Source organism: Bombus bifarius, unplaced genomic scaffold (genome assembly GCF_011952205.1).
Source record: "Bombus bifarius isolate JDL3187 unplaced genomic scaffold, Bbif_JDL3187 scf7180000008208, whole genome shotgun sequence".
Taxonomy (NCBI): domain Eukaryota; kingdom Metazoa; phylum Arthropoda; class Insecta; order Hymenoptera; family Apidae; genus Bombus; species Bombus bifarius.
This window is the reverse complement of record NW_022884511.1, coordinates 1532837-1549668: the sequence shown is the minus strand read 5'-3', so window position 1 is coordinate 1549668 and position 16832 is coordinate 1532837. Positions and strand designations below refer to the sequence as shown.

General features: G+C 36.5%; 1 protein-coding gene across 1 annotated transcript in view; it reads left to right on the top strand.

Moving 5' to 3' along the window:
* LOC117210659 (cysteine-rich secretory protein 2-like) overlaps nt 1-16832 on the top strand; it is an 87858-nt gene that overhangs the window by 43350 nt on the left and 27676 nt on the right. Inside the window, exon 3 of the mRNA XM_033453875.1 lies at nt 14721-14818. Coding sequence (XP_033309766.1) covers nt 14737-14818 — 82 coding nt within the window. The 5' untranslated portion in view covers nt 14721-14736. The remainder of the gene's footprint in view (nt 1-14720; nt 14819-16832) is intronic.

Below are 16832 nucleotides of genomic sequence, written 5' to 3'. Positions count from 1 at the left end.
CGACGAATATGAAGACTGGGCAAACCTCGAATGCATAGACCAAGAAAATATTAATTATTTTACGTGTGATTTATGTAAAAATAAAATTTGAATAGAAATGTGTACTCTAACGTCTAAATGCCCTTTTTCAACGTTATTAATAATTTAGACCAAAAAATCTACTGATTAAGTAATTGGCCTTTTCTTTTCTAACCAATTACAACGTTTTTACTGTTGGAAATTGTTAATTCTTATTATTGAATTGCACAAAATTAATTTCCTTCCTTCTATAAAATTCCGTAAGTATATTATAAACTCATCCTTTAAATTTTTATTTTTACCCACTCTAGTAAAGATATAACAACAAACTTTATGGCGGTCGGTACTATACGACTCTCCTGTATATCGAAATGAACTCGAGTCTCCATTAAGAAATCGAAAAGAATCCAAAGCGAATTGCGATCTCCGCAACTCTGATTCGGTGTTGGTGGTGGTTCGAGTTGGTGAGAATCGCGACGAACGGAGGTGTAATCGCGTAAAAGGGACCAGTCCGAGAGTACAGGTACGAAGAGTCGAGCGTTGAGAGTCTCCAGGAACGAAAGAGTACCGCGGTGGAAACTTTTAAAGTAGTTCCCAGCCAAGTTGCACAATCGATACTGCCGCCTAGGAACTGGGTAAAGACGTTTTCCCACTCGTTCTACCCCTTCTGGTTTACTCGTTGTCGTTGAAATATAACTCTATCTACAAATGTTTATCGACGTCGTTTCGGCTAATACAGTCGCGAGTTTACTGTCGTTACACGGCGAAACCGATGGTTGAGACCGTTGCGTTGACTTAACGAGTTTTGCCTGTCGCCTTTGTAGTTCCATCGTGTGCAGTACAGTTAAAGGGAGAAGCAAGGCGTAGAAATCTCCAAGGACCGAGACAGAGGTTCGTTTATTTTGTGATGGGTTGGTGTTTACGCGTGGAAGTCTTTGATGGCGATCTTAAGCAGATTTGTTTCGCGGGTAAGGATGATTTAAGGGGATAAGGTAGGGGTATTTGAATCACCTAAGGTGCAACGTTCTAAAAGTCACATCTTTCCTAACGTGAGCTTACAGTAGTAATCTATTCCAATAAATTATATTAGTCGTACAAAAAAATGGGAAAATTCGTATATTGTAAAGCAAAGCCAGATAATATAACGATATCGGTATATCGACCATATATGGTAGTGTACTCGATATCACATCGACAACGAATTACTTAATAATACATCGAGTATCAAAGTATCGTGTCACTCTTACAATCGACGGCACAGCCATTCTTCCCTAAGCAATTAAATTAAGCATATCTATATAATCCTTAAATTAATACGTCTCTGGACTAGGAATGGCGTTAACGATCTTGCCATGCAAATCGTCATGAGCCACAATTGCCACTCGCAATACCACTCGCTTCTACGTTAATACCTCTCTCATAGAGTAATCCTCTCCTCATCTCGGTCAAAAGGAAATCGCGAAACGGCGGTTTACGTGTGGGAAACTAGTTTGTGATGCGTCTTCGGCGAAGAGCACCAGGCTCTGATGCAATTGCGCATACAGCCAATCAGACTGCAGGCGCGGACGTACACGTATTCGACAAACTATTCGGCAAACAGGGGGCTCCAGGTTGAATAGCAAATTGCAGGAGAGGAGCGACGAGGCTGTGCTGCAGACAGTGGCATGTCGGTTGTAATAATACCTTCGCAGAGGAACGTGACTGTTTCAATATGAAAAAAAGATTCGCCTGCAGTGTTCTTCCGTATATTGTAGCGTCCTGAACGTTTCCACTGTTTCAACAGTCGATGCAACGAACGAAACGACTGCCAATTGGAGAAACAAATGACGGTATAATTGGCAAAATTTGCAAAATTGCTTGCTTTTCTTTTGGTATTTCGTTATTTCCAGAGTAGGTTCATGTTATATACTGCGCAATTTATTCTGCTTCTTTCTCCGAGTCTTTTGCATAATTCTATTTTTCTGTCATTAAGACGTTTCTTAAGTTTGTGGACGATATGAAACGATTAATATGCGTGATTTCTTATTTCAACGTTCTGCTCGAAGTTTTGTTAAAATATTAAAAACCGTTTTGTCCGATAACAATAATTCACGAATAATTCGTAAAACGAAACTCTCCGAAAACGGCTAACACGTTACGATTAGTCCATCTCGTCTTCCTCACAGAGGCAAAGGAGGAGAGAAAACGAGAACGAGAGGTTCGCTAAAGGGAATACTTTTAGCGGTTCGTGTTAAAATGTGAATGAAACAGCTCGGTGTCGGCTTGCAGGCCACCCTTTACCGCGAGGAATTCGCTCGGAATGAATAAAATCCCTTATAAAATCCTCGCTCGCCGCGTCCCAGCTCATGCATACATACATGGAAACGGAAGAAACACGAGAGCGCGTGTGCGATGCCGACGCCACGAATTGCTCGCACGCCGCGAATCTGAAACGATCCCCAGAGTCTCTAAGGGATAAATGTGTTCGTCTCCTTCGTTTGCACAGAAACGCGTTTGACTGGAACTCTCGGATGCTTGTTTCATCGGTGAATTTTTCGCATCGTCAACGGAGTTATCTACAAATTTCTTGGGAATTCCTCGCTGGCCCAAAACACGCTCTTTTATATCTTGGGCTTTGGCAATTAAAAGACTCATAACAAAAACCACTCTTGTTTATGTTTAGTTGCATTTAATGTTTATGTCTTGTTCTAGCAGGAGAACGTTCTAGCATCTATAATTCCTTTTATAGCGTTAGAAATGTAAAAATGAAGTAATTCAAGGTATACAGAGTTGAAAAATTATAACAAACATACAGAATAACAACATATGTCTCTTCCGCCAAGAGTAATATGCGTCGGTCTCGGATCTAATTTTAATAGCGAAACAACTACGCGAAATCGCTGTAGCGAATGCAACATTTTCACAGAAACATAACATCGGTCTAACTGCTATGTTCTATTTGAAAGTTACACGCTGTTTACCCTGTATAGAAGCTGGGTAATTGCGCGTTTCGTGACAGTCGAATCCCATCCACGGTTTCCTGAAAGCCGGACACGACGCGTTATCTCGCGTCGCGAGAAAACGATGAATTTTGACAGCGTTATCATTGCGACCAGCAGTATGGGCCACATAAATCCGTTATACGTTGTTTCCGGAGGTCGTATCATAGATAACGATATATCCTGTTGTTTTTGCTTATTTGGACTCTGATCAAAGGCCTTTAACACGCGAGAATGCATTGTTTCGGATAATTTACTGCGATTTTATTGCAGTTTGATATATTTATTTGAGATATATTTCTCACTTTCTATTGCAAAATTTCGCGGGCAACGTTAGTTATCGCGCAGATTGGGTTTTTGCTCTTTTTACTTTTAATTACAGCTTATCGACTGAAACGTGACGAAAGTGGACAAGAACGAGAACGTACAAATGTATCGAATTATTTTACGTTCCTTCGAATCATATTCCCGGCATCTCTATTTTTTCTACTATTCAGACACCATTATTGTCGCGTCTAACAATCCAGCAGGGCTTATTCCACCGGATTATTCTTCATGCGTGTTTGCATAACAAGGGATCATTTCTAGGAATATTTGCTCGACTGTGGATGGTTATTCCATCGAACGTCGATAGATATCCTTTGCTGTTCCTCTACATTCACAGGAATAAAAATGTAGGGCCCAGAAAATCCTACGAGCGCTGTAACAATGTTGTGAATCGAGACCGACCATTAACTTACATAATAATATATTACATCAGACGAATCTGTCATCCTGATACTCGTTTTCACGTTGCATAATGAAATTGGCAGTCCGCAGTCATCTCGTATTTTTCTCATAATTTAGGAAAAAATCAGTTTATTGCCGTTTTGTATTTTCTTGTATTTTCTATAAAAGCATTTATACGTCTATATTTATATGACATTTTTTTTTTATTTCTACATATTGCAGAGAAAAGCTGAGTATCGTTTGCGTAATTCATTCTTCACAGCATTGGAATCTTCTCCATACCTATATAAAATCGATTCCTTATCCAATCCTCTGTTAAGTGAAATATTCATCGGGAAACTTCGATCATTTCGAAAGATACACCAAAAACAACTTCGATAAAAGCATTCGATCACATTAAATCGAAATACTAAATCTCCACGGATTTTCTTTGACGTGTTTCACTCCGGCAATAAATCATTCGACACAGTTGCTGTTTCGAAAGAACACACCTCGCTGTCAGAAAATATCACCGTTCACGACTGATCGCCATTTTTGCGAACAAAAAAGCACCCGGTCGATTACAGTTCGCGTCAGCGAATTGCTATAAAACTACACTGATCGTAAAACATCGCTTTAGTTTCGAACTTACGCTAATTTTACGTAAGAATTACATAAAGTGTGCTCGTTGGAAAATTTAAGCTCTCTTATAAACATTTATGGCGTGATTCGAAGTGCTACGACCAGTAAAGCAAAGTCGAATTTATGACGCGGTTTCTGTGGATTAAAGAAGGAAAGGGTTGCAGTTTACGAGCCATTTGTCCTTTGAATTTCTCCAATACCGTTTTTCTATTTTAATCGTGAGAAGCTTTATAAATATATGTATATGTCAAAATCTCTTTTGCTTTTTCGTTGTATTAAGCTTCCTTTATCGCTCATTCTCCTTTGCACGTATACATTTCTATTAGTACTAAAGTTACATCGAGGCATAAAATTGAATTCAAACGATATCGAACGATCACGCTTGTGTCTGAAGTATCGCGTCATAATTCATTCCACGTAACAGTAGTTGAAAGACCGGACGAGAATGAGCACGCTCGTATCGTAGTTCGGGACAACACATAAATCTCTGAAGAAGAAACTTGACTGCGTTTTCGTCTATCCCAGAAAGTCGAGGAACTGTGAGCAAAAGTCGTGGTACGTTCGTGTTTCTTCTGTACAATAATTCCATGAAATGTCTTGCTGAAGAAGAAGTTGACGAGGCGAAATGATCGTGGAATGATACATCTTTCATAGTAATTATACTTAATCTTTCATACCACGCGAATAAAATGAAGTTATATTTCACTGCTTGTTTATGGGAAATTTCTATTTCGCCTAACATTTATGAAAATTCGTCGATAATGGCCATATGTTTATGTAAAATACAATGTTTAAAATTTCAGTTACTACTGAAATTTAAAATTATTTGTAATTTTATTTGCTATGTTTTCCAATATATTCTTGGTCCAGTCACGCTTCTGTTTCATGAAAAGAGTTTCATAATTTTAAGTAATGTCTGACCTTTTATATCGAATTGATAATTTCTTCGTTTGAAAAGTTTGAAATTACAGAGAAGAAAGTTGCGGTAGTGCTAATGAAATTTGCTTTGAGTTACATTTTCATTCATTATAAGCAATAGTGATCTTGAAATTTAAGTTTGCACGATTATTAATAGTACGAACCTGTCCGTAATTTAAATAATTGTGTAGTTCAAACTTTAATGGAATACTGGAATGGAAGGCAAGTTGGAAGTTTCATTTTGAAAAGGATATTGTTCTGGGAGTTAAGATATTTATACAGAATTTATGAGAGCTAATACAAACATCTGCGATATGGCCAGGTCCTAACTCAAAAAGTTTTCACATTCGGTCAAGCAATTCCGCCGCAGGATACCAGACAGAGATTCTAGCAACAGGGGATCCCAGCGAGAAGGGGAGACGGGCAATAAAAAATAATGCTGGGCACGGAAAAGGGATTTCGCCAATGAAAAGCTACGCAAGATCACCGACAAGAGAATTTCAACAATAAAAAGGTGTAAGGAGACGCGGAGAAAAAGTTCCAGAAATAAGAAGAAGAATGCAACGACGTAAAAAAAGGATTTATGGCAGTAAAAAGAAAGGAAAAAGAAATATAATGTAAGGATTAAAAATAGAAACAGTCAGCTGTGTGCGCCTGTACTGTATAAAATGAAACAGAGAAATTTCTAATTCACCTTAAGTGCCGCCAGTTAATTTAAATTTTTGTCCCCTTTTATGTATCTCTTGTATACCTTGCAATTTGTCAGTAGACATTAGCCAAATTGTTCTAAATGTGGCAAAATACCACAACGACGATGTCTCCATTGAGATAACGTCATTCTCATTAAGATCAATTTATGTGGGTTATTTGCAGATGTTTACTTGTTTATTAGGGCTGTAAGGTGTATTCTTTTAAGCCTACGTGGGATATATCGATCGGATGTATTATTGGCTAATGGATTAACGTGCGTTCTTATGCCTTTTTAATTATATAATATTGCCGAGTGCCTTGATTATTTTCTCCTTTACCGTGACGACATTATCCTTATTTCTTATTTCTTCGTTCCTAACAAACCATGGAGCACTAACGATTGAACGTGACATAATTGAGTTGAACTGCAAGTTTGGTCATATGGCTCTTCGCCATCATTCCTCATAGTAGTATATCGTACGCCCCGATTGGCTTTATTATACTTTTATAGAACTGTAATTTATTTTCCGTACTAAGCTTCGATCTTTTGCCAATCATCCATGCCATTTCTCTCCTTTGTAATCGGTTTTTTTGTATATCGCCAAACTATTGCGATAATGTGCTCCTTTCACGTCGATTTAGAGCCTAAATGTAGTCCCAAATATTTCACTGTCTTCGTTCGGAAAACCTTGGTATTATTTGTCTTTTGATTAGTCTTTTGACGTTTCACTTTACGTTAAGGTGAACGTTATGTGTTTATATTTATTGGCGTTTACTTTAAACTTTCTTTTATACAATCAATCTTCAAGAATCTATTAACTGCTCGTAATATCAACCGTAAAGAGGATGTATAAAATTAGTCCGAGTACACCTCTGATCTGCTTAATGCCTGAGAATATCCTTGATTTTTACATAGAAGGTTCGATCAATAAGTTCTTAGAAGATTTAGTAAGATTTTAGAAGATTATAATATAATGGTAGAAAGTGAATTTTACGTGTTAGTACTAATCCATAATAGCAGATTTTGTCAAACACTTTTTCAAGGCGGCTGTACAATACTTCTTATATTTTAGTTCTATAACTGGCTAGTCTATGGACTTGTACTGTAACGGCATGTGAGTTTCGAAATGTTAATCCAAATAGTATATCGGTACTTTTAACAGGCAATAATATATAATTTCCAACGGGCAACAATCTACCGATTTCACGACTTAGCCATATTCTACAACATTTTACCCCTCAAAACTACTATACCAATAAAAAAAACAAGCTCTCTAGAAAACAGGTTTATTTGGGAAAACACATCCGAGGGAAGGTTCCAAAAAAGTCATCTATATACCAATATACAACGCTCATCGCCTTCGTACCGAACCCACGAAAACACGAAAGATTACTCTACCTTCTAGTTTCGGAGTAAATCAAAAGAAATCAAACAGCTGGGCTTCTATATCCATTCGGACTGGCCTGAAGCAGTATTCCGGATGATGTAAAGCGGTCGTTGAGTTCAACCCCCGGTCTCGCTATCATCCCTTCGCCTTCGCCCCTCTACGAATTCATAGCGGTCGCATGGTATTCGTTCAATCGTCTGCAGCGACATGAATTCGCCGCTTGGACGGAAACAGAGAGAGAGAGAGAGAGAGAGAGAGAGAGGAAACAGACAGTTGGATCAGGCGGATTTTGAAGTTGCGGAAGCGAGAAGAGGGTTTTTAAACGAAGGGGTGGAGAGAAGGGTCAGTATCGGGAAATAGGAGGTTCTCTCCTCGAACGAATTGGAAGCAGCCTCTCCCCGCGAATTAATGGTCGTTTGTTGAAAGGTAACGGGAATGAGGGAGAAATGTTATTTGACCGATATTTTAGCGGTACGCGACGTTGGAAAAAGTTCCGATGCTCCGATTTCCGGGTACACTCGAGGGGAAACCTGCGTCTTGGTCTCTTTCGTTATTCCTCGTTAACTCTGAGTCTTATGGCCGGTTTCGCTCGTACTTCTCTCAGACATCTTTCTTCTCTTTCGCTTCGACTTTCTTGAGAATTGGGGAGCAATTTTTTCCTTTTATACGTTAAGTTGAAAACGTACTCAGAGTTATAAGGATGGACAAAGATTAAGCTCTTTCACGATTAAGCAACTTTCGAAAATATGCAGGTATATTGACGAATACTTGTAATTTTACGATTGGTCGAAAGAAAGAAGAATTGATAGAGCGATTTTAGGTATTTGTAAAATCGACCATTTTATAAAGTTCCTCAATGACAAAGATCATTCCTTAGAATTCGTATCTTTCCTTAGAATCTCTACGGTACACGAATATTGTTATAATGTGCATCGTCGAGCAATCTCAATCCCTTTGTCTGACAAAAGCCAACGGGGGATGAAATCGGGTTTCAACCACGTCGATTCGGTTATAAAAATGCGAGTCATGCGACAAAGGTCTTAATAGATGTTACCGGGTTTCTTTGACGAAGCCGGATTTCCTCAGGGATTTTCCTTCTACTCCTTCAACTCGTCTTCCTCTCCAGACGGAGTATCTCTCCTTTTTTCCTACATCTTCTCAATGTTCTCTGTTAAAAGGGCGATACGAGATGAACGGACTGTTTCGATTACCTCGTTACAGTGAGTTATCAATGAATATGAGATTCCCTTTTACATTTAAAGAAATTGGCGATGAATGGGCATAGTTTCGCCCTAATCTGAAGTAATCAGCCAATCTAGAAATTGTTTGCAGCTGAAACCAATTTATTACGAGAAACATGGATTTAATGGTTTAACGTCGAAGTCTGATTGTTTCTTAGTAATGCCGATCCTGATTGATTAAACAACGGACTGGCTTGGCTGTTAGAAACTTACTGTTCTGACTGTTACTTGTTAAGTGATTGATTGATAACCGCGGTTTAACTACATGCGCATAAGGATTAAACCGGCGGATTCGTTGTTAAAATTAATGTTTCAAATAATGTGCAAAAAATTTAAAATACGTAATAGACTTTAAAACAGCTGTTAAAGATTGCGATTGCTTCAGGGTGAAATTGCTTTGATATTATTTAAATTTAAGTTTTAGTACAGATGTTCTATAATATGTATAGTTAAAGGGTAAGCTAGTGCCTCTGTTCGTTCAGAATGTCATTACCTTGGTTTGATGGCTCTTTCTAACTCTTCGAATGTGCTGTTAAATTTAAGACCTTGGATAGGTTAAAACTGGGTCGAAAAGTTTCATTGCTATACTCGATTACAGAAACTCGACAATTACAGTAACTTCGTTTCAGTTCAACCTTTTTTTTCGCTTTAGTTCGATATCGAGGTAAAGGGCATTTCTCTCCACTTAATGAAAACGTATCGTGGATCACTGGTAACTTATACACGTTGGGAATATGTAAATTCGTTGAAATTCTGAAGTTCTGTGAAGTTTTATGAGGAATGATTCTAGATAGGAAGGTGATTGAAATTCCTCAAATTAGGATAGATTTATTCTCATGCCCAATCTATTTACCAGTTCCGAATGTTGAAATTATACATTTGTATTCGTAGAATTTCTTTTCGTAATAAATTAGAGCTTTGTTTTGCTCTTCTTTCGCAAGTTAATTGCAGAAAAAACTAGATCTCTATTTAGCTGTATTTGTTAAGTTATATTACCAGTTATAATATTGCATCAGTATAAAAGTTGTTTACGAGATATTTATGTGTTTCTAGCTGGAAGAAACGTATAATTTTACAATTTGCTTAAGTAGTAATAAATTCAAGCACTCATATCGCACACAGAATCCATCTACAGCTTGCCGAACAAAAACGAGCAAAATACCGCTCGCTCAAAATTTCTGTGTAGAGTTCGTGAATGTTTGCATTTAATTTCGCAAATGATGCTGGAATTCTGCTGATAACGACCAGCAACGTACCCTATCGTGTATATGTTGCTACCGACTCGTGTCGTTTGACCATTCCGCTGTAACTGTCAAAATTGAAAGTCTTTCTCGTTACCAGCTAAATTAGGTTGATTTTTCTTAATACGAATAACACGGAGGTAAGCACGCTTGAATACTTGGAAACTATATTTTAATCATTTTTTATTTAATTATGAAATGATTTAATTTTACCTATTTTTAATTAAGTTTGATTTAAATAATGGTTAACACAACTTACATAACGTAGCTACATATGGTATAATCAGAGCATGATCGCTTAGTTACAAATGTTTGCTTCGATCGGAGGTTTGAATCTAGAGATTTGAAGCTCATTAATTAGTGAAGATAAATACTTGTTGATCGACGTTTACAACTTCTACGACCTGGACGTTTCATTATTAACGTATATGATTGGTTTATGCGTTGTTGCATTATTGAAGCATGTCAACACGGTGTTTCGCAAATATTTTAATGATCAATAACTCGTCACACTAAACGGTTTTGTTGCAATCTATACGTGTCACACGTTTCATGTATCGAATGATAAATAAACAAATAAATATTGCGCAAATTTTCATATTGAAACATTTAAATTTGTACGTTTAATAAAGTAAAGGCAATAATTAAGTTTATAATATACTTTATAATTAGGAGTTTACTTAATCGTTAAAATATATCTTAAACATTCAGCTAAATAAAATTATCGATAAAGAGTTTTAAGCAATAAAAAGATTGTTAAGCAATAGCTTGAATAACAATGTATTAGTAACTGATTAAATAAAGATTATTCCAAAAATTATTTTTCAACATATTTTAAATTTTCCAAAAAATGTTAACGAAAATGTACAATTGTTATATATACTTACTTTTCGTTAACCTCTTACATAAAAATTTATTTCTTATCCAATCCAAACTTAAACGTTATAATACGACGATACGTTATAATAGTTTTAGTAGTTAACATTAGTTATGGTCAGACGTGGCTGAGCGTATCCTAGCTTTACTACTGAAATTCGATATGACGCAACATCTAGTTTCTCTGATAAAATGAAGCAGATACATCACGTATTCGTGTAGCGTTCAATAAATCTTATTCACTTTGCTCCCTCTATTATTATCATTTACATATTAATTTCATTATCAACTATATTAATTTTCACTATCAATTACATCGTTATGTATGATTAGTTTAATGTAAAACACACGATGATTGTTTATGAATAATATCAAGCCAACGTACTTTACAATTGTCTTATATTTTATTCGACTGTTTAATTTTCATCAATTAATGTTCTTGAAAATTTTGCTTATTAAATAATTCATTTTCAAAATATTGAATGTAGGCGCTTATAATAATGATACGAATAACAATAACTTGTCTTTTCAAGCACTAACAATTATAGTTAATTCGATACTACAAATGTGTCGATATTAAGAATAAATATAAATAAAACGGAAAAAATTCCGATTAAGAAACAGATAAAACATGGTAAGAAAAGAATATTAGTGTTCTCTGAAATTAATGTCCTTCATCTACGATAAATTTACATCTTCTATTCTATACTTCCGAATTTACAACTCGAAACTCTATAAACCAAAACCCTAAAACTCCGAACCTTGCAATCTTGAACTCCGTAACTCTCTCTCTAATTCAAAACTATACAACCACGGGTCCTCTAATCTTCCAATTTCGCATAGGAAGACAGATAGAGTTCCCAACTCTAAAACTTCTGCTTCTTACTCACCGAAACCTTCGAAAGTAGTCGTTAGAACTCCAACTTGTTTTGAAATAATAATCACTTTTCACACGTTGCGAAAAGTAAATAAGGAAATAGATCGTTGGATTTTTGAAACTTTAACACTCCTTTTAGATTTTAACACGTGCTAATGACGTTGATCGTTGGAACGTTGCACCACGATTTCTGTTATTGTGAAATTTCTCCTCTCGAAAGACCACTCGGTATTCTAATTCGAATCTAACTATATCTTCCTCTCACGCCTATGATATGTCTATGATATAATTTAGAACTTAATCTTAAATTCTGTTTTACTGAATTTAACTTTATTCTGCTCTTACGTCTACGTCATAAACCACCACATTAACATCTCTTTTACTAAGTCACCAGTCTCTCGCGTGCGCGCATCTAAGATAGTGGAGTATCTGCAACAATGTCACCAGGCGCAAAGTCCTCAAGATCGAACGTCAAAGATATTTTTCGTTCTCTAGCGCCCCCGTTCTATGGACCGTGTGCAGACGCTTTTATACCTTCCGTTTTCATTTTCTCCGGCGGAATTCACCCTTTTCAGCCATCCGGAAAGACGATGGTACCCCGTATAGAGCAAATGCAAAGTGGTTTAAGATATAGAGCAGATACGCGGCTCTTACTCCTCGCCCTTTTTCGCCTTTTTCTATCGGCTTTCTGATCACTCGGGCCTGAAATCGAGACACGATACGGACTCATGAACCATTTGCTCAGGTATCGACTCGATTCCCTACATCGATAGTTGCCCCGAATATGTAACGATACCTTAAGCGCTTGGTATTTGGCAGAATTTCAACCTCTTTTTTTTTCGTTCCTTCGGTATGCACGATTTCTACGCCAGTTTGCTGAATAAACGGGCGTATAATGTTCGAGATATCGTTATATAGGTGTATTGGGACAGGTGAATGTAAAGCACGGATAAAGAGTTTGATACCAGCGGCTGGTTTCAGGGACGCGGGAATAATGGAGATATGGGTATGATAACTGAGAGGATTTGGTTTGATGGAAAGAGTGATCTCTCTGACGATCAAGAATTTCTGAAACTCAACACGTTTCATTTGTTCGGATCTCGGATAAATTAGAAATCAGCAATTTTTTAAATAAATACGATATAAATGAGAAACATTTTTTACCAGATTATACATTTCATTTTTTATCGTATCGAATTGTTGGTAGTTACGTGGAAGTATTATTAAATGCTATGAATATATCCGGAATTAATTATCTAGTATGTAAATATTATGATAAATACAACGATGTACTTTTTATAGACATTGTATATGTTTGAAGTACAAAATTACGAACAAAATTTTCCAAAAAAAAAAAGTGTTTTATGGTAATAAAGACTTGTACTAGATTAATAAATTTTAAGAGAGCTTCGGCATTACGTTTTTAATCCATTAACCAAATTCAGTTAACAACTCGTTCAACGCTACTGACCACGAGCGTCCCGTCGACACAGCTCGATGCTCATAACCTGATGACTGATTTTCCGGGTAGGTAGTCGAGCTGTTCGCTCGCGCAAAACAAAAAAAAAGGCCAGCGTTAATCCTCGATTTTGGCCGGTGTTCGCGCTCTGGGCGATTTTGACGAGTGGCAACACAATCTGTCTTCGTTTGTGCGTTTGATACAGTGTGGCAGACATCGACGCTGTCACAGCATTGGACGCGTTCGCCTCCGGAGAAATAATGAAATTTCCCGCTGATGCGGAGAATCGTGATTAATGAGAAGCGCGTTCGCCCGTGAAAAGCTCGGCTACACGGCCGATTCACCGCGATCAATGTAGATTTTAACACGAGTAGCAAGTGAAATTTTATTTCCCGATGTTGATAGAATCTTCTCTTTTTCACTTTTATTGTCACGTTAGCATTTGAAAATTTTCGCCGTTGTTTGGGGCGAGTATTAAAATCGTCTTTTTTTTGCAACAAGCAGAAGATAAAATTTGCAATCATAGAACTCATCTTCCATCTTTTTCTCTGGTATTATGAGAGTCGTGGACGTCGAATTGCTCCGTTGAAGATTTGAAACTCGATAAAAATGTATTTATCGTATCTTTTTCCTGAGATCTTCAATTTTATACAAGATGATATATTATACAACAGGTTTCTTTTAAAAAGAAGACAATCGTAGAACTTCTTTAAATACAGAAAGTAGATAGATACAGTTTAACTTTTGGGTCACGTAGCTTCGTTCTAGAGAGTCGAAATGAAATGTACTTTGTTCCAGCTTATTTACGGTTATTTACGTAAAATATACGGGATCATTGAAAGAAGATATCACACAGGGAAACAGGTAAAAGAATCTCGCGTGTAAATCCCTTTTCTCTATCCTGACGTCGCGTCGTCTTTGGATCACTTATTTTCATTTTCTGCTCTTTTCTGGCCGACTGCCTCGCTCTTCATTCTGCACGTCATTCCGTTTTCGCGCACGTACGCTCGGCTATTTGAAGCGCATACGAGCAAGGCCCGTGTCGTTTCGTCGCGAAAAGGGCGGAGATAAGAAGCCCGGTAAGAGGCTTTCTTTAATGAACACTTCGCCGCCTGCGAAAATATAAGCTCACTCGCGGTGATACAACCGACTTGAAACGAAAGCTCCGAGAAAATTCAAAGTACTATTTAGAGATATAAATTGGAAAGAAGTACAATTTAGTTTTATAATTTGTCAAATAAATTTCTTTGAACGATTTGTTCAATTTCGCGAATAAATTTCCTTCGTCAAAAACGGAAGAGATTACGTGTAATTTAATTAGAAGGTCTACTATTTAGTTCATGCATTGTGAATAAATATATAGCGATGTAATTTTTGTAAGTTTTTGAGCAGTTAATTTACATGCTGTTAGCCATTACTATTAAAGCGCGCAAACAGATACAAGGTATCGATGTAGAAATTACACGATGACAAATATCGAAGTGTATCGAATGCTTCACTCGAGCCAGTCTATAAATTTCCATAAAATAATATTGAATTAATATTATTATAATATTAAATATTAAGTTTGAAAAATTTTCATGAAACTACCATTAGTCTGCCAGAAAAGATACAAGCTTCTTTCAAACTTCAAAGCTATTAACGATCTTTGCTCTTGAATAAGGTGTTGCTTGGTATGTTGCAGATCGTAATCGGAAATTATGAGGTGGCTGTGGATTATCGTTCTAATAGCTCTGGCGCTGCCAGCGGCTGTGCCACGGAAGACGCATCGTAGCAAGCCGAGTAAGTAGTCACATTTATTTCAATCTCTTCGATTCTTCTTTCTAGCTTTTCTCTGTCAAGAAACTCTTCTCACGCGCGAATCGTTATCGATCGATCAAACCCAATATCTCCATGAATTTTGCCGCTATATTTTTCTTGAAATTTCTAGAATACAAGGGATATAGGACACATGGAGCATTTAATATAAAGGAAAAAAAGAACAGAGTCAAGTTGTTCAAATTTTTGTCATGGGTTTCTCTTTTCACTGCTTTTCATGGACCAGATAGAATGAGTTTTTCGAAAGTTGCACCCGCATTCATTATGCACACCTGTTACAGAAACTCTCAACTTCATCATCCCTAATTTTAGGGTCACGAAAAAAGTACTGATATAAAGTTGGTATAAACAAAGCTCCGCGCACAATGGTAAGTCTGCGAGCGAAGTTACTCGGAGAATTTTGCCATCTGTGAGTCAGATTTACACAAGGCAAAGAAGTCTACAGAAGAATGAAAAATGTTACGAATTTTCTGGTGGATTGTGTAGAGTGAGGCACATAGTTTTCTTCGTAGAAATATGAGGTAAAAATCTGTAGAAGGTAAAATGCAGTTTAAAATTAAATGTTCGGTTGTTAGTAATAAATTCTCCACATTGCGTAATACACATATAGTAATTTGTTTCTACTACATGGTGGATTTGTTTATTAGCCCATTGAAGACCAATTAGTGAGATAAGGCAAGTTTTATACATATAGCTATTTATTATTTATACAAATGTACAAGAAATAATATAAATGCTATCAAAATAAATTTCGAATCGCTAGTTTTTGTGTAACGAAACTTTACGTTTATGCAGCTTTCGCCTTTTAAGGTATATATTCCTACTATTAGTTTGAAGATCGGAACTGTTCCAAACATTTTGCGTGGAGATGCGTATTATAGTTTCGGCATTTATAAATAGCTATACTTCTGCACGATTTACATCTTCTTTTTGCTCAAGTACCAACTGTTGTAGCATTCCCTGTACGAGCATAACGTATTTTTATGGATAAAGCATTTTTTGTAGGACAGCCATAATTTGTTCTTTCCTTTTCACTAATTTTTAAGTTAGATTGTTCATTTCCAATTTGAAGATCCTCAGAATGTCCTTAAGGTCGTAGCTAAATATGATGGAAACTCTAGCTACGACATCTTTTTAGTATGTGCGAGTTCATGTACTTTCCATGAATTTATAATAACGCGCTTAACCAAATTTATAAACAGAGACCATCACCACTTTTTACATCATAAAGTGTCCCATATTTTGATTATACTCGAAAGTTACACAAGGCTGTGGTACAGAGGCAGTTTTCTTTTCTTTTCTAGCCTGTGCTAAATATTCTATAGTGCTATTTTTTGTGATCACATTCACAATGGAATAGTCGTTTCACTTCACCACCGGAACTTCAGTTTGCCTTTCGAAAGCAAAGTCGAATGAACTCCTCTCTTTATTTTTCATAGTTGAAGTGGCTTTCAAATGGCAATTTCCAACGCAGCTCTCGCGAATAGTGCCAATGGTAAAGAATCTTTAAAGTTTTAGTGTATGAAGTAATTTAATTTTAATATAACGAAAAGAAATTGTCAGAAAATATTCGATTGCCCACTCACATTTTCCTCTATATTTCGAACTTTATCTACTAATCCCATAGTTTCGCAGACGCAACGTTATTGATAAACGTAAATACAATTACATATATACTATTTTGCCGAAATATGAACATTACGATACTAGACATTGCACGCAGATCTACGAAAAAAGAAAAAGATTATTTCCATTATTTAAAAAAGATTGATTTATCCTAATGTTATAAATATTTCAATTTCTTCAAATTTCAAGACATTGTGCAATCTAGGTGGAAGAAAAAATAATAATAAAAAAATACTACGGAAATGTTTGAAACTTACTTTTGTTATTGCAACCTGAAATGGCAAAGTTCAATACCGTGAATTTGCTGACAAAAATTGCGAGTGAAATGTTGCGTTAGCGCAACGTTGGAAGT